Below are 22,729 nucleotides of genomic sequence, written 5' to 3' on the forward strand. Positions count from 1 at the left end.
AACCCATGCCAAAACCAGTATCTAAGAGCTAGTTATTTTCATCCCTTACTGTACAATTGGTGTTGCACATATAAAACTGTAAAAGTCTCCAACTGCACCAAAATCTTTTTTATTCTTTATGGTGAGAGAGTAGATCCTGGAAAACGCTGCCCCCTCACACTGTTATCCATAGCTGGTGATGACCATTTTAAAAATTAGCTCATATTGTATTTAACTTCCTTCAGAACCACTGTTAGCAGATAACTGCCTGTCTTGTCATTTCCATTTGTAAATAGCTAATTAGTAGTGTATTAAAAACCTACAATTGTTTTACCCTCTGAAAATGGTCTGTTTTTTTCCCATCTATGTATTCATTGGAAAAGTCACCCCATCCCCACCCCCAAAGAAGGAGTTTCAGCTGATAAATCTGCTGGTGGATGAAGACCCTGGGGCTTGCCTTGGAAGGAGTGTGGCTCTGAGGTTAAGTGTGAGAGGTTTTAGGAACAGGATTACTGGGCTCTCCACAGCGTGGTTTAATCTCCACTACAATGAGGCGATAACCTGTTTTAGGAGTGTTCAGTGATCAAAATTCCAACTTCTGATATAATTTCTTCTAAGTCCAAAATATTAGGGCTGCTACTTATTTAGAAGGTAAATTTGAGCTATTTTGTCTCCACCATTGATGGCCACTGAAGTAGACAAAAGCCTGAGATGAGACCTGTGAAGCTGCCTGTGCCACTAGCCTTGCCCCCCAAGCACCCACAGAAGGTTTCCCTCATGCCTGTCTGATCACAGCCACCATATGCCTCCCAGAATCACTGCCATGGAAATATTTTTCCACAATAAAGCTGTATTTTCTACTATAATCTACAAAAATGCAAGTTAATAAGCTAGTTGTATGCAGAATTAACCCTTTGGAATATGCTTTTTTAAAAAAATTTCATATTGGAATAACTAAACTCCCTGTGCTTTCATTTTTTAGATACACAAAATTATCTGATCCTGCCAATTGGCTAAAAATAGATCCCGTGAATGGGCAGATAAGTACAATTGCTGTTTTGGACAGAGAATCACCAAATGTGAAAAACAATATATATAATGCTACTTTCCTTGCTTCTGACAATGGTATGTAATTAAATATATTCACTGTATTACCTTCTATGTTGTTAAAGTGGGTGGAGCCTCAACATAAATGAATCATCAGGAAATGAGGTTTTCTACAAAACTCAGTTGTCTAGAAAACTAATTGTTATTACTCTGAGGCCCCAACTTTTGTTTTCTGTTTCCAGTCGGCTTTCTGTTGCATGCTTTCTTGTCTTCTGTATTGAATGGTCTCAATGTCCATTCACCTTCCCCTGTGAGAACCTGGTATTGTGATTATGTACCTCAGTTGTTGTAGGGCCCTGCCATGGGCTCATGTCGCTTTACTGCAGTTGGGTCTCTCCTCAGGGTCCTAGACCTGTGTTTTTCCGGTTGGTCTTCTTAAATTTATCCTCATCTGTTTGCTGCCATCAATATATCTGTCTGTAGCAGTTTTCCTCTTTCTCATTCTTTGCTCTAGTCTGTCCTAGGCTAAGAAACTCTTAATTTTGTTCACAAACCTGAATAAGTATACACCCTTTAGTGTAGTTTTTGGGACATCTAATTTAGCACCTTTTTTTATTTTTTTCTGTCTCTGCCTCTATTGGGTTCTAAATGGTTGAGATTAATAGATAAGTACTTTTTTTAGATATGTAAGACAAAAAAAAAATTGACATATAAACCTGGGATGTACTTCTCTTTTGTTCTGTTAGCTCTCATTATATGTGTTCAGTAGTGCAGGCTCAGGAGTAGTCCCTGACCACCTGGTCAACTGCAGGATGGTGAAAGTTTTTAAATTGGGCAGTTTCCTCTTGTAAAATAGGGAATATCATAGCAGTACCCAACTCATAGGGTTTGAGGCAATGTAAGATGACTTATGCATACAAAGTGCTCAAAATAGTGCCTGGCACAAACTAAGCCCCCAGCTATTTCTATTATATGTTAATAGTTTCCAAACTGAATCACAGCCATATTTTTAAATATTATGAGTGTTAGACTATTAAGTTAGCATTTAATAAAAATAGCAGACTTCAATTTAGCAGTCAAGATGTGCAGTTTGAAAAACACGGCCTATCAACACTTTTGATAAGAACAGTTTTAATGAACCTTTCCAAGCCCTGCACAATAAGATTCAATAAGAATACTGTCTGTCGTAAAACTACGTGGTGACAGGACAAAAGCAGTATTTCTTATCCTTTCCAGTATGTGACAAGTGTTCCAATATTTAGAGTTGGATGGTAGGAACCACTTCTGCCATTACATATCAAAGCATGGAATTAGTGTCTGTTTTACACTCTCTCACTGTATGTGACAGCTTTCCTCTGCAGTAGAACTTAAAGTAATACATCTTGAGCCATTATGTTGAGATTTAAAGAGCCAGAAAATGATATGTATATATGTCGGCCGATGTTCCATCCAGATTTTTTCGTTCATCAAGGTGGATTGTTTTCTAATTGAACAGGCATTTTATATGTGAGAGAAATGACCTGTTAAACCTACATGGCTGTGATGGTTTGCAAATGTACTTGGCTTTAAATCAGAAGGCTAGACTTGGAGTCCCAGTTCTGTTCCTTAATGTTTGGGCAAGATCCTACCCTCTCCACCTTGGTTTCATTATTGATAAAGTGTTTTACCTTGCCTACTCTATAACGTTGTCATGAGTCAACTAATATTAAATTTAATAAGATATAAGAAATTCTATCTAACCATGGAGCACCATTGTGGTCACAGTGGTATTACAATATTATCACAGCCACTTTACCCATCCACTTTAGCTCTCCCTGCTCTCAGAGCCATTTATTCCTCAGAGATGTCCCTGGCGGTTTCTCCTTGTTGGAAATTCCCTCAGGGCGTGTATGTGTGTGTGTACCTTCTAGTTGCATCATCTTGAGCAGGTCACTTAAACCTTTGGGCCGCGGTAGGCAGCTTTATTTGTAAAGGGGAGTAATGTAGCAGAAGCCTACACACTGGAGGTCTTAGAGACACCATCTTACAGTGGAACGGGAGCAGATTTGGAGTTAGGCAGACACTTCCTTAGTAACATTTCCACCTTTTAGAAGAGTGTGTGCCCATGAGCAGTTTGGGGAAGCACAGGTTCCTCATCTGTTTAAAACTGCTTCATAAGATTGCAATGAAATGATGTCTGTAAAGCAACCTAATACTTTCTCAAACAGCTAGTGGTTTAATCAGTAAATATCCTTTTTCTTCTCCTTGGTGTTCTTTCCCAAGATGAGGTCTGTGGTGCTGTAACTTGTCTGTAGGCTGTTTCAATAGTACTTAGTTGTGTTTGAACTTAAAAAACATTATTATGTTCTTTCATGTGCACATCTTGGTTCCCCATCAAAATAGTAGGGTCCAGCACATCAGGAGCCCTGTGTTCTGTTCTGGTAGATTCTCCACTGCACCTAGGGGAGACTGGCGTACACAAGGCCCAGAGTAATGGACAGGGAGGGCGGCACAGACAGCTGGAGGGCCACCAAGGAGGGGAGCATATGTGACAGGACAGCAGTGGCAGCTCAGGGTCATCCTAGGAGGAAAACAAGAAGTAGAGCCTCATTCTAAAACAGTCTGTTGAGATGCAGTGGCAACTAGATTTTTTCAAGGTTACACAACAGTGAGGGCAAGAAGGCTAGAAACTTTGAGAATTTCACAATAATTGAGAATTGTTTAACATTGGTTTGTCATGTTTCTCCCTTTCAAGGAATCCCTCCTATGAGTGGAACCGGCACACTGCAGATCTATTTACTTGATATTAATGACAACGCCCCTCAAGTGTTACCTCAAGAGGCGGAGACATGTGAAACTCCAGACCCCAATTCAATTAACATCACAGCACTTGATTATGACATTGATCCAAATGCTGGACCATTTGCTTTTGATCTTCCTTTGTCTCCAGGAGCTATTAAGAGAAATTGGACCATCACTCGGCTTAATGGTAAGGACAGGTTAATTATTTGAATGTATGTGCCGCCAAGAGGTCTTGAAACCTGGGATGAAAAGTTAATTTTATGTGCCTTTATAATCATTTCTTTAACTATGTTTTTAAAGCTACTTAAAGTAAAGCCCTTAAAGCCATAATAATAATAATAATAATAATAATAATAATCTTCACAACATAGCATAGTTAACTTCTGCTTTATATATACTATTTGTTAGTAAATATATTCTGGGATATGCTAGGTGGTTCTTATCATGTTATATATTAATCTGTCAAACTGTTTTTCCTTTTTCGTATAGGTGATTTTGCTCAGCTTAATTTGAAGATAAAATTCCTTGAAGCTGGTATATATGAAGTTCCGATTATAATCACAGACTCGGGCAATCCTCCCAAATCAAATATCTCCAGCCTCCGTGTGAAGGTTTGCCAGTGTGACTCCAACGGGGACTGCACAGATGCAGATAGGATCGTGGGTGCTGGGCTCGGCACCGGAGCCATCATTGCCATCCTGCTCTGCATCATCATCCTGCTCAGTGAGTACTTAGACTTTAATTCTTTTTGCTTCTGGGATGTGTAGCAGAACAATTTGCTGTCATTGCTTTTAAAAGTGATCTGGATCTTAAATATCATCTATGAAGCTTATCTCTTCAGCATGATGCAAGCACCCATGAAAAAGACATGTGAAAGCAAAGCATTTTTAAGCTGATTTTCAAGGACCTTCCAGAACTCCAGCACAAGGTTCCCTGATGTCATGTGGTGTTACCGTAAATGTTTATGCCTTTTTAAAAAAAGTATGTAAAATATGAATTAAAATGTTTTAGACTTTAAAAAAAAAAAAATGTGATCTGGAAGCTCTCTTGGACCTCTAAGCATTTTCTTGCCAATCGTGCATGGGACAGCTAAGTCCAATGTAGAATGAAAAAAAAAAAAATATCCTGAGCATCGTTTTATGCACTGAAATGTTTGCAACAAACCTAGCCCACATGCCTCTGCCATGCCCTGTGATTTTTTTTCTGAGGCTGGTTGCTTGGGGAGCTGTAGCGACCTCTTTTCATAGTAAAATGTTGAACCTTCCTACGTTTGAACATTTAGGATGTGAGTATGAATTTATGGCACATAGTTGATGATTTAGGGATATAGGTATATTGCTTTCCTTCAATTTCCTTTGAATAAAGTGCAGTCAGCAACCTGCTCCGGTCATGCAAGGATCAAGGGATTTGTTTCTGAAGGGCTGCATAAAATCGTGAGCGAATGTGCTTCACATCCAGCACATTTAATAATAGAAATGATTACGCAGCTCCATAAATTATCTGTCTTTAGAGTAAGTGTAGATTAAGGAATTGCTCCTCTTTAAGATACTTTGGCATCTTTGGTTCAGTGGAATGTGAGAAATTAACCACTGGAAAGTACTTTAGGAACCACTTCTAAGCATGTAGGTTAAAGGACTAAATTGCCCAGGCCCAGTGCTTTATTGTGGAATAGCAGCAGGACTGAGTTTATTGTACGATCATGCTATGCACCAATCACTTTCTTGAAAATGTTGGCCATTTCTTTTATGTTTTCTCCATTTACAAGTGTTCTGGTAATTCAGAATTCTGTCCTTTTATTCCAAGTAATTACTATGGAAGCTGAGCATTTTTTACTTCCTGTGTGGAGACTACTTTGGCTATAATTTGAAACCTGCATGTTATACCAATAATCCCCTTGCTAGATTTAGCCCTGGAACAATAGCTAATGAGATCATGTATCTGGTTTTAAAGGGAGGATATTTACTTTATGGCCAATAATAAAAATGTGTTCAAATAGGGGTCATTAAATCTTTCGCTTCAGGATGTAAACTGATATCCCCAGATTTTAGACAGGTTGCATTCCTAGATGTGTGCTTAGGGATATGTCTCAATTTCACCTGAAATGTGGCGTATATGCGAAGCTTATAAAGAAAGACGTAGGTATGATGGATTATAGCATGAAGTGACTAGAACATTTTGAAAGAAAATGAATTGGTGCTGATTTTAACATCAGCTCCTTGGAGCATTTATGGCTGTAGACCTGGCACAAAAGTGTGTAAAACATGAAAATCTAATGTTATTCCAGTGCACAACGAATCCTCTGGTCTTCTTAACAGAAACGGGCAATTTGATACGGAAGGGAATGTGCATATGCAGTAGAAAAACACTGGCATTGGGAAATCAAGGAAACTCAGAATCCAACTCCAATTTATTTCCCCAGTCATCTTGGCAAGCACTTCTGGCCCTTGAGAGTTGGCGTTCGCTCTGAATTTGGGACTGTAATGCGATTGACCAACCTGAATGAAATAGCAATTAAATACTAAGTGACAATATAACTTGCTGATGTTTTGTTTTCTTGGAATTTACAAAACACTATATTAAGGCCATCTATGCTCTCACAGGCCAAAGTAAAAAATCAAAGAAGTTATTACTCCTATTTGTAGATGATGAAACTGAGGACAGAAAAATTCACGCAGTGATTCCATAGGCACCAGAGACTAAATCCCACGTCTTTGCACTCTAAATCCAGGGCTCTTTCCCCCTGCTTTGTTCTGTCTCACTTAACGTGAGGCCTGAAATAGATAATAAAGCAGAAAATGCATTACAAGCTTTAGACCCAGGTAAGGATAAATTATTAGTGTTGAACACCATGATTGGATAGGTCAGCATTTGCAAATTACAATGTGATGTTTTTTCCTATTTCCTTGCCTAGTCCTAGTTCTGATGTTTGTGGTATGGATGAAACGCCGTGATAAGGAACGCCAGGCCAAGCAACTTTTGATTGATCCGGAAGATGATGTACGAGATAATATTTTAAAATATGATGAAGAAGGTGGAGGAGAAGAAGACCAGGTGAGCAATAGTTTAAATCTTGAAAAGGAATTTTTATGATCATATCATTTTAGTGGTGGAAAGAGTGTTAATAAATGCAGGAAGAGAATGCTATCAAGTTTCCTTTTCGTTATCACATTTTAAGGCATGTAATTAATTCTTTCCCATGCGCATTCTTAAAATTTGTTTTTTCAAAGTGCCAGATGTCATTGTGCTTATCTTGTAAGAAAATTATTAACATTATTTCAAAGAGCCTACTTCCAACTATATTTGTACTAATAAAAATACTTTTCTTTACAGTTGTCCTTCATTGAATAGCCAAAATACAAATAAAAGTAGTTTCCATATTGGCATCTAGATATTTAAATGGATGATAGAAAAAGCACTAGGACTATTGGTTCCACAAGTATTTACTGAGTACATTCTATAGTCCAGGTACTATCTTAATGACTGAGGATACAGAGGTGGGCAGAACAAACAAATATCTGCCCTCAAGGATCTTCCATTCATGGGAAGCACTTATAGAGACAGTATCTATTCTATGAACATATGTATGTCTTTGAATCCACATTTTTATCATGGTGCCTAGCTCATATTGCTCAATAAATGTTGAAGCGCCTTTTGGCTATAAAATAATGTAAGACCCTCTATCACTGTGTACATGTGGAATTGCACCCTTGCTCAAGGAGGAGAATTACCACTAGGTGGACAGTGAAGATCTTTACTTGCTCACAAGCAACATTTCAGATGTTAGAATTATAGCTAACATTTCTCAGGTCCGTGATATATACCAAGCATTCTGCTAAGTACTTTTTAAAATGCTGGTATAAAATCTTTAAAACCTGTGATATTAGTACTATCGGTGGTCCCCACATTTATGGTAGAAAACAGAGCCTAAGGGAGGTTAGATTCTATAAACCATATATCTAGTAAGTGAGAGTCGCAAGATTGAATTCAGGTCTGTCTGGTGTCACAGCCTAAACTTCTAACTACTCTGATATGCTACCTCTTGAAAATTCTGGAAGATATTAATGTAATCCTCAAAAAATTACTATGGCAGGTATTTCTTAGATATATCTGATAGGTTATTTCCACCTACTAATGCAAATGTCAGGGATAGTACACTCTTTCTTAAGCATATTAGACATTAGTGATAAGGCAATTAACTTGAATAAGAGCAGATTTTCATGAACTTTTATGTTTTCTTTCTCTTCTCTTTAGTCTTTTGAAGAATAGCATATATGTATATACATTTCGTATTACAGAGCCATTCATATCCATTGCTGTGTTTAATCTTTGTGGCAGCCCATTAAGAGTTTCCCATTTTACCACATCTTCAGATTCCAGGTTCGGTGCTTGGTTTACAATCCCTCAACTCTCTCATTGAGAAGAGATGCATATTTAAAATATTTTGAAAACTTGACTCAAGCGTGTGATGCTGTTTTGAATACTGACTAATTAAAGTGCCTCTATAAATATACCCCAGGGTTTGCTTGCTTATAAATGTCTCTGAATATTAAAATTCATGTTTGGTTTAGTCCTTAATTCATCTGTCCTTTCACTTTCTTTCGTTATGCTCAAGATCAACAAATGTGTATTGATCACATTCTCTCATAAATCTTTCAGCTTTCAGTATTTTATTTTTCATATCATTGTGCACAATTTTCTAGGCATAAACCTAAACCTAACTCAATGAAGCTTTAGTAAAAATGCTAGTAACTGGAAGACCTGAGGATGTTGCACAGAGATGGAAAACCAGAGCCAAGAACCAAGGCAGGGCATTTTAGGGGCTGCGCCAGGGGGCTTGATGTCACCTGAGCTGGATCTTTGTCTCCCTCCTCACTAATCCCTTTAAGCAGTTGTCTGATAGAGCTGTATTGTTGTAGTTGTTTTAAGGGTAATCTTACTTCCTTCATTAACTTTATCCACTTAGATTGATGCTTGAGAGCAAATGGTCAAATGTATATTTTGCAAGATTTATTAAAATGATCATCATAAATCTCAAATCTTCTTTTCCTAACCTCAGAAGTTTTCTTTGCCCCCAGGTAAACTCTTAGGCATGAATGTGTTGCTTCCTTATCACTTCTGCAGTAGTCCAGGGATCTTTCTGGAGCTTTTTCTGTATTGTCTTCTCTAGCTAATTTCTTTATTTAGTGTTGGTTTTCCTGTGGTGTCTTTTTACAATAATAAGGCCTCTTAGTTCTTTAGTAACAAAATTATCATAATAACTTTTTTTAAAAATCCATTCTAATTTTTACCTTATAATGACAGAAAAAAGTGTGCAGTATAGGAATGCTACACACCAGGCTCTATCGCCTCTGTGGTTCATGAAATCCATTCATTTATCTCCATCACCAAGGTCAGTATCATCACTTCCCTCTCAACCTCCTAACAGGTGGACTGTCCCTGGTTTAACACTCTCTCTACTTTTAGGAATTTATAAGATTCCAGACTTCTTCATTAACATCACAGCTGCCCAGTCCAGCACCTGTCGGTGCACCCCCCTCCTGCACAGGTAAAGGCCTGTGGGACAGTTGGTGGGAAGGTGCAGACTCCCTCAAGGTGCTCATCCATCACACCTGTCCATAGGTGGCTAACGGTTTGTGCCATCACAGTTTGGGTGGTTTGTCCTTATGCCTTCTAATGGCTGATTCCTTTCTTCTCCCTGCCACTGCTCCTCCAGAAATAAAAGCAGCTACGGTCTCTTTTCTTCTAGGAAGGGCTCGTCAGTTTCTATACTTTAGTTCCGTTAGGCTTCATTGTGTTCTGTCTTACCATTTTAAAAACTGTGATTTTGTAACTGATATGGCTTATTCTTGGCTTTAAAGTATGCATGATAGTCTCACAACTTTCAGTATCCCAACCAGAAGTGTAAGACTTCCTACAGGTTTTAGAGCGTAACCACTACTCATATCAAGAAGGACCATTTCCACATCTTGGAAGCATCCTCATGCCCTGCCAGGTAATATCCCCTCTGCCAAAAGCAATCAGTGTTTTTTATATCTATCCCCATAGACTAGTATTACCTATTCTTGAATTTTATGTAAATAGATATGATATAGTAGGTGCATTTTGTGTACGGCTTCCTTTACTCAACGTTATATCTGTGAGAGTCATCCATGTTGCATGTAAAAGTAGTTCATTTCTTGAAGCAGGTCTGGTTAAGACCAGGGCAAGCCAGGCCAAAGGGTAAAGGTTGAAACTGATTGTGTTTTAAAACTTCAACTTCCATATGAGAACAAGGGAATAGATACCTATTTAGTACAGGATCTAAATTTTCTAAACGGTACAACTCTACAGTCGATTTGTTCAAACACCACAATTGCATGGAACTTTGAATAGGAAGTGAGATATGGTCGGTTAGTATAGGCTGGAGTGAAATACTGACAAATCCCAGAGTAATTTAGACAGATAATAAAAAATATATTTACAGCCTCCCCCTCCCCAGCCCCAAGGATCTGGGGGAAGGTGCAGATGTGTTGGACATCCTCACCTGGACTGGTGTCAATGTTGTCACAAACATTGGGACTGGCGGTTTGATGTGCTGAGCCCTCGAGCATGGGACTTGCCCTTATGAAGCTCATTACCACAAAGGAGAGTCTAAACTTGCATGTAATGGTGCCTAAGAGTCTCCCCCTGAGTACCTCTTTGTTGCTCAGATGTGGCCCTCTCTCTCTCTAACTGAGCCATCTCGACAGGTGAACTCGCTGCCCTCCCCACTACGTGGGACCCAACTCCCAGGGTTGTAAATCTCCCTGGCAATGCAGAGTATGACTCCTGGGGATGAATGTGGACTCGGCATCGTGGGACTGAGAGTATCTTCTTGACCAAAAGGGGGATGCAAAATGAGACGAAATAGTTTCAGTGGCTGAGAGATTTCAAATGGAGTCGAGAGGTCACTCTGGTGGACATTCTTATGCACTATATAGATAACACCTCTTAGGCTTTAATGTATTGGAATAGCTAAAAGTAAATACCTGAAACTACCAAACTCCAACCCAGCAGTCTGGACTCCTGAAGACAATTATAGAATAATGTAGATTACAAGGGGTGTAACAATGTGATTGTGAAGACCTTGTGGATCTCACCCCCTTTATCTAGTGTATGGATGAGTGGAGGAATGGGTATAAAAACTAAAGGACAAATGGGGTGGGATGGGGGGATGATTTGGATGTTCTTTTTTCACTTTTATTTTTTATTCTTGTTCTGGTTCTTTCTGATGTAAGGAAAATGTTCAGAGATAGATTGTGGTGATGAACACATAACTATGTTATCATACTGTGGACAGTGGATTGTGTACCATGGATGATTGTATGGTGTGTGAATGTATTTCAATAAAACTGAATTTAATAAAAAAAAAAAAAGTATTTCATTCTTGTCATGGTGGATACTATTCCATTGCAAGAATTAACCATGTTGTATTGATCCATTCTACTACACTTGGACATGAGAGTTTATGCAGTCGGAGTATTATGAATAAAGCTGCTCTGAACATTCTCGTATGTGTTTTAGTGCATTTCTGTTGGTATGTGAACATGAATTGAATTTCTGGATCATAAAGTATGCACTTGGGCAAGTTTAGTATGATTTGGCCAGTTTTCCAAAATGGTTGTACCAGTTTATACTTCCCTTCCCCCCAGTAGTGTATGAGAGTTCTAATTGCCCCAAATCTTCACTGGCACCTTTTTTTCCTTCAGATCTTTTTAAATTTCAGCTATGTGTCTTATAATTTAATTGGGATGTACTTGCAGACTTAATAACCATTTGGATATCTTCTTTGGTGAAGTTTCTGTTAGCTCATTTGCCTGTTTTGCTGTTGGGATGTTTTCTTATTGATTTGTAGGTGGTTCTCAAATATTATGGTTATGAGTCCTTTGTCAGATAAATATATTGTAAATATCTTCTCCCAGTCTGTAGCTTGCCTTTTTTGTTCTCTTAATGGTAGCTTATGATGAACAGAGGCTTTTAATTTTAACGAAGTCTAGTTTATCAATTTTTTCCATTATGATTAGTGCTTTTGTGTGATATTTAAGAAAACTTTGCCCACCCTGAGGTAATAATTCCCCCCCACCCCCAAATATCTTCATATTACCTCCTTGAAGCTTGACTTTTTGCGTTTCACATTAGGTCTGCGATCCATCGCAACCATTTTTTCATTTGGGGTAAGGTAGGAATCCTGGCTCTTTTTGGTTGTTTTCCTATATGGATATCCAGCATCATATACTAAAAAGATAACCCGCCCCTGCGTTGCAGTGGCTGCTTTGTCAAAAAGCAGGTGATTATAGTTATCTAATATGTCTTGATATCTGATAAGGTAAGTTCTCCAACTGGATTATTCAAGATATTTTTCCAAGGTTTCCAGTGGATTTTATCTTTTACTTATTTTTCCCTTAAGAAACAGAAACCGTTTATTTAAAATCTTACTTTCTAAGTGAATGTAATCCAAATACTTATGTGTTTTCTAAATGGACATTGTTTCTTTAAATCTTAAAACCATGGTAAGTTCTTGAGAAATTCAGTTTCTTGAAATCCACGATATTCCGTTTTCCTATAACACACAATGGGTCCCGGTTAAAAATTCTGTTACTTTGTAGTGTGCGTTATATTCCACTTTTTGGCAGTGGCATATGATTCATACTTTATTAGTTTGTTTGAAGATACTATCTCTTTACAACAGTAGGCCTCCGAAACCAGATTGGGGCCATGTTACGTTCTAGACAAGTTTTAGTTGATTTTTGTTGTGCAGAACTGGTTTTATATGGAGCATGTGTGTTACCTCAAGAAGTGGATGGGAATTGTGTGCAGTATATGGACATGGTGTGTGATATCAGGCAGTGGTCTGATTGATGTCTCAGCCGAAATATCTTGAAGAATCGCCAGCCTTTAAAAGACTGGGTAGTTCTCAGGTCAGTGTAGGTAGATGGCGGGTATCAGCAGGCATCTATAGCATCAAGCCTGAAGCTAGAAAGTATCCTTCTTACCAGGAGCTAACTTATTAAAAAGAGAACAAAGCAAAACAGTTCTTTACAAGCATAGTGTTTATCTTCCCTGCTCTTGTTTAGCATCTCTATCGGTTTAGGTTCTGTGCCAAGATCCAGGTTGGTAATTTCTTAACAAAAGAAGTGAGAGAGAGCTAAGAAAAGAAGGGGGAAAAACAAAAACAAAAACCACCTCTACAACTTTATTCTTGTCTTGTGTATGTTGAGACTTTTATCAGTTCTTTTGGATATTCTACTACAGGTTTAGATTGTCAGGAGACTAGGCTAGGCCTTATTTGAAGCTAACATTAGATATGTTTTAAAAAGGAGCATTCTCTCCTCACACTGCTGTTGGTTGTTGGACACATTTAGTTTAATGCCCAATCTCTTTTCAGAGGGTGAAGTTCAGTCTTTATCTGCCTCGCAGCGGTAATCAGCAGAGGTTTTGGTGGTTATCAACACGTTTAATGTCCTTCCATGCCCTTTTGGCCAGTGGGGCTGGTTGCAGATACTGTATCTTTAATTTTTATTTAATTTTCTCTGTATCTAGCTCCTACCGTATCAGGGTAACTAATAAATACAGGCCATAGCTCTCTTTCCCTGGAACCATAGCCCCAGGATAGGAAACACAAACTGGTAGCTTCCTGCTCTTAAAGCTTAAACTCAATTATAATTGTACTTAAACATTTATTGAGTTTATTATGTTTGCTACACTCACTGGTGTTCACTTTAAACAACCTGTATCTAAATCAATTGACATTTTGTGGCATCTTCATAAAAATAGCAGAAAGTTCTGTCTTAGTATCCCCTGCCCCAGGCACTGTGCTAAGTGCCTTATAAACGTCATTTCATTCCATCCTCACAACATATGGCAAAGTGGGCACACAATGTGAAAAAGTAGTTAAGTGGGGATTAAATCTAGGTCTGCCTAGGTCAAGAGAAGATGTCACCTCTATCACTACTCTGCTGTCTTTGGCAATGCTCAGGCTCACCAAGGGAATCAAAACAGTGCCTTTCAGAATGTTCTTTGGATTCATCAGAAGGCTCTCCTGTCCGTTAGTTGAGCTCTGGGACATCGAGCAGCTTCCTCTACTCATTAAATTTGACTTTGACAATTCACCATTCCCAGGGCCTTGGACTTTTGTGGAAACTCTTGATTGAAGAAAGAAGATGCTTGGGGTCCACAAATGACAGAAGACCCCAGAATCCTTTGGACCATGGGTGGTGGTGGTTCCAGGGTACAATGCACCTCATTGGAGGTGACAGCTGAGCAGAACAGGTTCGGACAGAAAGTCGGAGTAGCTATTTAAAGATTCCACATCCGCTTCCTCTGCATCAGTCTTGGAGTCTTGGCCCTTGTTACCTACTGCATCCCAGGACTATCTTCCCATGCTCAGTGCTGCTGAGGGTGGCATCATAATTAGCTAAATTTTCTTCTCTCAGTCTCTTCAGACAAGACCCAGCACCTCATGAGCTCAGTGATGTGCTGCAGTGTCACGTTCTAGGACTGAGAGGACTCTACCTAAATTCCCAAATTCTGTTTTTTAAATTCTGGAAACCGGCTCAGGGCTGGATTCTGTTTCATCGGAAATGGTTCTGAACCCTCTGATGGTTTGGGCAACATGTCTGAAAGGTGACTTCTGTGACACTGGGAGCCTGTGGGTTATTTATGACCCACAGGTATGTTTTGCAGTATTTAAAAATTGAAAAATTCACATAAAGTTAGGATTTCCAACTCCTTTCACAAAACAGAAAGGTTTTTTTGGTACCAGGCCAGCTTTGCTGAGTTATGTTATTAGCCTGTCCAATACAGACACTTACTTTTGCAAGCCCTGATTGAAGTATCTAATAATGATTAGACTTTGGAGTAAGAGAACCAGATTTCTGTGAGGAGGAGGTACTGTAGTGTTCTGAAACCTCAGGATAGTTTTTTTAAAAAAGGAAATTGGGTTAGCCACAAATATATTTTGCCAGATGTATTAGTTAAAACAGGCTTGCTGTTGTGAAAACCATCAGATTGCAGTGACCTAAACCTAGAAGAGATTTGTTCCTTGCTTGCATAACTGTAAGGGGGTTTGGAGTCACGGCGTTTGGGAGGGACGTGTACTCCACTCAACAAAAGTGTTTGGGGACCCAGAGTCCCATTGTCCACTTGTGCTTCCAAGATGCCCCTAGATGAAGGAAGGTCATGGAGGATGATTTATGGGAGGTTTTTATGGCCCATGCCTGCAGGTGGCACGCATCATTTCCATTCCCGATTCATTGGCTAGCTCTGTGTCTAGAAAAAGAAGTCTCTACCTGTGCTGGTTTGGATGTATTATGTCCCCCAAAACGCCATGTTCTTTGATGCAATCTTGCGGGGGCAGACATATTTAGTGTTGATTAGATTGGAATCCTTTGAGTGTTTCCATGAAGATGTGACTCAGTCAACTATGGGCAAGACCTTTGATTGGATAATTTCCATGAAGGTGTTACCCCACCCATTCAAGGTGGATCTGAATTAGATCACTGGAGCCATATAGAAGAGCTGACAAACAGAAGGAACTCAGAGCAGCTTAGAGAGATATTTTGAAGACAGCCGTTGAAAGCTGGCGCTGACATTTTGGAGAACACGATTTTGAAACGCAACCTGGGAGCAAGCAGATGCCAGCCATGTACCTTCCCAGCTAACAGAGGTTTTCCGGATGCCAGTAGCCTTTCTCCAGTGAAGGTATCCTATTGTTGATGCCTTTGTTTGGACACTTTTGTGGCCTTAAGACTGTAACTTTGTAACCAAATAATCCCCCTTTATAAAAGGCAATCCATTTCTAGTGTTTTGCAAATGGCGGCATTAGCAAACCAGAACACTACCCTCCCCTGGTTGGGTACTTCAGTGTTAGAGAATCTTTTCTGAGTTTCTATGAGAACAACTTTTGCTTCACCCACAGCAGCTTGCTGGATCACGTGTATTATTTTGACCACTCTAGATATGCCAGAAGGAAGCAGGTCCTGGGCACAGAAGAAACACTGTAGGTACAGCAGCTCATAGAAACGAAATACTATTAAGGACATGAGAAACAGAATATAAGGCTCGCCAACATCAGGGAGGGTGCTTCCTCTTTTCTGGAGAAAGCTTCCAGTATTCTCTGAGATACTAAAGTCCTTTTGATCTGGGCCCAGCACTTAACACATGTAAAGAATCACATAAAATTTCAGGATAAAGGGAGTCATGGCCCAGGTCTCCAGAAACCAAAAGGGCCAGATGTAATTGCTCTAGTTACCAAAATTCGTCTCAAGGCATCTTGTCCTGGGATTCCAGGCTGAATCAAATGCCCCGCTTCTGTTCCCATAGCATCCTGTGTCGACCTTAAAGACCTCAAGTTCTCTGAAGGCAGGGACTTGTCATATTCATTTTTATTCTAGCACCTAGGACATTTGGCATCTGGCAAGTTCTTACAGGAAGTGTGTTGAGCTGCATCAGGCCCTTTACCGGAATCTCTAACTTGGTTTGCAACTCTGTGTACAGGGTTAATTGAACCAGTAGACCCTGATACCTTCATTGTCATTCTTTGAGATCTCTGATGTCTTCAGGATGTGAAAATAGCATTCCTAAATGCTAGCATTGATGGCAGACTGGTTCTGTGTCAGGCACTGTGCTGTGCTCTCAGCTTGCATATCTCATAGATTCCTCCCAATATCCCTATGAGGTAAACACTGCTGTTAGTCCAGTTTTCACATCCAGGTCTGTGTGATCTGAGAGTGTGAGCTGTTGTGTGTGGTACTGGAGAGCATGATAGGTGCTTTGTTTTGTCTTGCTTGTCTGTAGCAGGCAGGTGTTATTGGTTAAGATTAGTGATGCTGGGTGCTCAGCCACAGTTTATTAGATGACCACTGGTAATCTAGCTTTAGAAGAGGCAAAAAGAGTAAGACCCAATTAACTGGTTAAGCAGGGGAGGCTCGCAAAATTGAGCACATGTTGACATTAACAAAAAGTCTGGAGAAGCCATCTGGGCAACAGGAACTAAAATCCAGGCAGGATGCCTAGAAAGAGAGGGTTAAGGCACGGCTAACAAGAAAGCTCCTTGGGAACAAGCCAGACACTGCCCAGAGTCAAGGGATCGCTGCTTGAGCCAGGGGGGATCTTTATGGCCTTCTTGCCAAACTCAGAAACCAGCCACGGTGTGGGCAACCAAGCCCGGCCGTCACACAACAAGGGAAAATGACACGTGCTTGATTTCAACATGATGTGCTTGATTCTTTGAGAAAACTAACAGATGGCTAAATCTGGACTTAACTGGAGACTACTTCCAACATTTTTATTTTTGGCTAAGACATTCTCTGTTAATGTTGTTCCCAAGTTCTTTATCCATTTATACCTACCTGCAAATATTGGTATGTATGAGTTATCAAAAGAGTGACACTGATTCTACAAGAGGCAAGTTTCATCAGAAATTGGTTTAACACATTTTCATTCCCTTTTTGGGTGCTAGACTCAAAATTCTTATGGCCAGGTGGTACAGTTGGTAGGTATAAGGGCACATACCTTCTGGACTGGTCGGTGCCCATGTCTTACTGGTTATTAACTATTTTGTATGTGCACATGATTTGCACACAGTGGTTTCCTTGTTAATGCCTGTCACTTCGTGCAAATGCACATAATATTTTATGTAATTTAGTTTAAAATGCATTCTTTCTAACTAATCATAAGTTTACTACATTCAGTGGTAGGAGAATAGAAAGTTATCCATATCCCAATAATAATGCCAGAAGGGTGTGTTAGCATTATGCAAAAAAAAAAAAAAAAAAAAATTAGGGCACTAAATGCTAATGGCCAAAGTTCAGCCACTGACTAATCTACCCACTGCCTGTTTTGTGAATAAAGTTTTATTGGATCGTGGCCAATGCTCATTGTTTACATATTGTCTGTCTGTCTTGCTGCAACAGCACAGTTGGCATGTGACAGAGACTACTTGGCCCCCAAAGCCTTATATATATACTCTTTGGCCTTAACAGAAAAGTTTATTGACCCCTGCTACAGATTCATTATATTAATAGATCCCTCATAAGCATTCGTCTCAACAGGTTGGATAATCTTAAAGCAAGCACAGAACGTTTTTATAATCTGCTCAAGGTCACACAGTTAAAATATGATGAAGCCAAGATTTGAATCAAGGCTCTGATTTTAGAACCCATCTTTTTAAATCATAAACCATGCTCCCTTTGCTGTATTGAGTTTATATGTAATTATGTCTTAAATCAAAGAACATACTGTTTAGGAATTCCAAAATGATAAGACATAAAGTAGAAAAGGATTTTGATGCTCTGTCCCCATATCCCAAACCAGATGTTTTCGTTTCTTTATTGCCAATTTTTAGTTTCCTCCAAGATAAAATGATAGGTCATGCTCAGATGGAATGACTTTGATGTTTGTCTGAGTGGTGACATTTTTATTTTTTATGGGGAAAAATTAGAGCTTGGGGTAAAAGAGTGGACCTGTAGATGCATTTTGATGGCTATACTTTTTGTCTCCCAAAACAGACAAATGCTTGGAAGAATTGAGAAATATGTTAGTCTTTGTAGGGCTGCAATTGAATGACATGGAAAAGAATGGAAATTGCAAACTTTAAGAGAAAACATAAATTACAGATTTCACAAGAAAAATCCATTTTCCTAAAGCCTTGTTACTCTGCCAGATCCTAAAGGCTCCAATCACCTTCATCCCTTCTTCCACCAGCTACTTACACTTTCATTTCTCATATTTTTTGTAATTGCCTGGGTGCAGAACATTAGCTTCTCATTATTTTTATATACATAAGCTTAAAAGTCATTAGACAAAAAGCTGTATGAAGTCAGTAAGCGAGTCTGTGGCCCAAGAGACTCTTAGGAAAGTGTTTGTTGAATAAAATCTAATTGGATGGATTTTGTTGCATTTTTCCAAAAGAATATGCCACACATTTGACAATGGGAAAGAAGTGAAAAAATTTCAGCAGTCCCAGTTTGTGAAACAGAACCATTGTTTTGATAGCACCAAAGAATAAATCTTCAACTCAGTCACAGGTCTGAAAACAGGTAGCATTTTAAAAGCCGTGACAAGATAGCATTTACAGTGACCCAGGGAAGCAGAAGCAATGAATGTGCTCCCTGTTAATGGGAACCCAACTCACCTCCCTTGCTGGAAGTGGAAAACCAGCTATCCAGTGAGATTAGAATGTATGTGAAAATAGAGAACAGAGATCCTTCATCTGTATATTTTAAGCCCCAGGTTATTTTATCTCTATTAGATTTATGATTCAAAGCAGAAAGCTTTGAGCAAAGCTTTTGTTTTGGGGGGAGGAGGGGGATGTGGGGCACAGGGTGGGGTGGGCTTTGGCTTTCCACATCACCTGGGCCATGTAGATACTGCTGTCATCATAACTACATTTCACTGGGAAGGAAAATCAGGTCGTAATGTAATTTACATAAAGCTTGCAAGGGATTTGACTCACTTGTCAGCAGTTATATGGTAATGTGTTGACACCTTATCACTATTTTATTCAATTATTTTAATGCCAGGAGCTAGAGAGGGTGAGATAATAATGTTCTGTTCCACTTCCTTTCCTTTTTGTGTCTGTCTGAAGAGTTTCTTCCTTGTGCCACAGTCAGCTTTTTTCCAGATTCTTTCTTTTCTTCTATAGAATTTTGTCCATTTACTTTCATGTTAGTATTTTTATTTCTCTCAGTCATTCAGTCTTGAAATGACAAATGTTTAACTTATCTATGTGGGAATTTTAAGTGACTTGCTACTGTGGAAGGAAATTTTTCTACTTTGTCCTGTAAATGTAGTTGTCATAACAAAACCAAAGCAGATAAAAATCAAAAGTAACTTCAGCACTTGCAAGCATTCGACATGATAGTTTGGATGCTCAATGCAATGTATTTGCTTACTTAATTGCAAACCGCCAATACAACCAATGCACAATGACCAGGTTGAGGACACACGCATGGGCCGGGAGAAAGCTGGCAGACTACTCGAGTTCTCGTAGTCTCAGGAGCCGGGTCCAGCGCGGCACCAGAAGAGGTTCCAAAGCTGGTGGCAGTGCTGACACAGGCACTGAGACCCAGAGTCAGTGGCGGGCATCAGTCAGCCTTAATGAAGTGGCATCTGCGCCAGGTTTTATAGGAAGTACCCCTTGACATCAAGCCAGTCCACATCACATTCTCACACAAATGTCTGATTATTGCTTGTAACCCCCCCCTAAAAGGAAGTTTTTCTCACCTTGTTTATATTCTAATTGTAGTCAACATGTTTACAGGGTTTTGGGGATTCAAGATGATTAATATCATTTTAATACACAATGCACTTATACCAGCCCTTGCCTAGGAGAGGGCAAAGCTCTGCTGTTGAGCTTCATCCCTGCTTTGAACCAGTGGCTGATAAAGGACCATGAGCTTTTGAGTGTCCTCCTTGTGACAGACGCTTGCTGGATCTAATTAGACTTCTTCCTGCCCCCCCAAATATATATATATATATATATATATATATATACACACACACACACATACACATACACACATACACATACATACATACATATATGGAGAGAGATTTTTTTAACCAACTGTGCATAGACCTAGAGACTCATTTCATCCTATCCATAGTGCTAGAACTCAGTGCCTAATCAGCATAACCACCTCGAACTCCCCTTCTAGCGCTTAAACCCCTGACATTTTCCCCCTCAACAAACTATTTCATGAATTTCTTCACTGGCAGATGGCAAAAACTTACTGCTTTTTCTTTATTTTGCTGGCTCTGATGGTCTCTGTTTTGTCTTTTGACACGGCTTAACTGAGTCTGTGACCTTGGACAAATCATTAATCTCACTGAACTGCGGTAATTAATAGAGTGGGAACAGTAACACCCACTAGGAAGGATTTTTGCCTGGATTTTGTGAGATAACAAATAGGAAAACACCTAATGGAATTCCTGACAGGTGATGGGCACCAGGTATGTGTTGGTTTCCTTCTTTCACACTCTCAGAGCTGAAGACAGCATCTGATACTCAGTAGGCACTCTTTAAATATTTGTGGAATGGTAAAGGAAGGTTGTTATTTATCCCTTGATAGTTTGATTGTACAATTCTATAGGTTCTCTTTGCAGTTTAGCTTTCTAAAATTTTTAACCTGGGATTCCAGAATTTCAATTTATACTGATTTTCTTTAAATGTTAAATTTATTAAATGTAACCAAATGCCCTAAGGTAAATTTGTGGTTATCATTTTCTGAATCAATTACAAGTCATTGCAAGTCAGTGGAATTTAATAAGAAAAGCCAGAACCAGAATTTTAACTGCTGACTTAACTTCTTACTAACTCTTCCAGAATTGTATTACCCTTTAAGACATTTTAAATCATAGAAAAAAAATTTTTTAATTTCCATGCCGTGTTAATCTTCTAAAACCCCTAATTCCGTACCTACTTCTAACGGTGGTTGCCAAGTAATACACATTCTAGACATAAGTTAAAACAAGATTTTCCCCTGCCTTCATTTGAAAATTAAATTTCTTTAGGGAGTTAACACTGTCAAGGTTGACAATCAATAGAGAATTTTCAGCTCCACTTTTTCTCTAGAGAGTTTTAGGAGCTAAATAAAGAGTCCCTCTTGAATTGTTTCTTTATAATCTTCAGAAGTAAAGCCATGAACCCAATGACCTTGAGAATGTATTCACTCTCTGTAATTCTCTTTGTAATTCTCATCCTACATGTAATTTGCGTGTTAAAGTAGAGCATTATGAGATTTTAAAGATGTATAATTTAGGAGGTTCACATAGAGTGACCACTTATCAAAAGGTCTAAAATTGGACCCTCAGGTCAGGAGCTTTGCCATATAACGCAGATAGACGTCAAGAGAAGAGCCCAGCCCTGTGACCCAAGGACACGTCCATCTGCTTCCTTCCAGCAGATTCAGATTTGTAGATCCATATTTACAACCGGGGAAAACCATCACGGAAAAACTCTAAGCTGTATTTTTGACCCAGTTTCTAGCTTCCTGTAAACCAGCAGTCCCTGCCTCTTTTTAGATACTTTCATCACTGAGGTATGTGACATGTTTCCATGGGTAAGGGGACTCACGGGGCAGTGATTCTCAGCGATAGCCAGAATCCTTCCCTCCCTCCTCATTGTGAATTACTGCCCTGTGTGATCCAAACCACATTTCCATGACCTGGTTGCTTTTTTGAACATCTGGCATGAATATCTTAGCTGAGATTATATTCAGTACTTTTTTTAATGAGCATTTGCTATGGGCTTGACATACTGATGGTGGAAAGGACTTAAGCAGAACCCAAGAAGTTTTACAACTGTTCCTGCTCTCTGGTTCTTAAGAAAGAATATCAAGAAAAGAAAAGAATATAAATTAATATGCTGTTATATACATGCTATACATACATCAATAAGTGAAGCAAGTCCCGTGGAGGTTGTGCCCTTGTCCACAGGGGCCAGTTGCTACTGGCTGCAACAAATTGTTACGTCAGGATGTAAGCTCTGTTTGCCAGATCGTCACACTTTCACATAAATACCCCTATGTCTAAAGGTTGGTAACATAACGCATTTGTGTTTACAACCTTTGGATGCAGTGCGAGCTATTTATGAAATCAGGGTAAAGAGGTTTGTATTAGTCAGGGTTCTCTAGGGAAACAGAACCAACAGGAGATATCTGTAAATATTATGAGATTTTATAAATATTGTCTTACATGACTATGGGGATGCACAAGTCCAAATTCCATAAAGGGCAGGCTGCAAACTGGGAACTCCAATGAAGGTTTTCAACAGATTCCCCAGGAGAAGCTGGCTGGCTGAAGTAGAGTTGGAAATTCTCTCTTCTGACTGCTGAAATCAGCACTTCTTTTTTTAAAGCCTTCAACTGATTGGATGAGACGTCTCTCATTGTTGAAGGCAGTA

General features: G+C 39.3%; 1 protein-coding gene across 1 annotated transcript in view; it reads left to right on the plus strand.

Moving 5' to 3' along the window:
* Window positions 1-22,729, plus strand: part of CDH2 (cadherin 2) — a 219,932-nt gene that overhangs the window by 182,945 nt on the left and 14,258 nt on the right. The window contains exons 11-14 of the mRNA XM_037805908.1: window positions 962-1,104; window positions 3,761-3,994; window positions 4,297-4,530; window positions 6,719-6,858. Of these exons, the coding sequence (XP_037661836.1) occupies window positions 962-1,104; window positions 3,761-3,994; window positions 4,297-4,530; window positions 6,719-6,858 (751 nt within the window). The remainder of the gene's footprint in view (window positions 1-961; window positions 1,105-3,760; window positions 3,995-4,296; window positions 4,531-6,718; window positions 6,859-22,729) is intronic.

This window comes from Choloepus didactylus, chromosome 16, assembly GCF_015220235.1.
Source record: "Choloepus didactylus isolate mChoDid1 chromosome 16, mChoDid1.pri, whole genome shotgun sequence".
Classification (NCBI taxonomy): domain Eukaryota; kingdom Metazoa; phylum Chordata; class Mammalia; order Pilosa; family Megalonychidae; genus Choloepus; species Choloepus didactylus.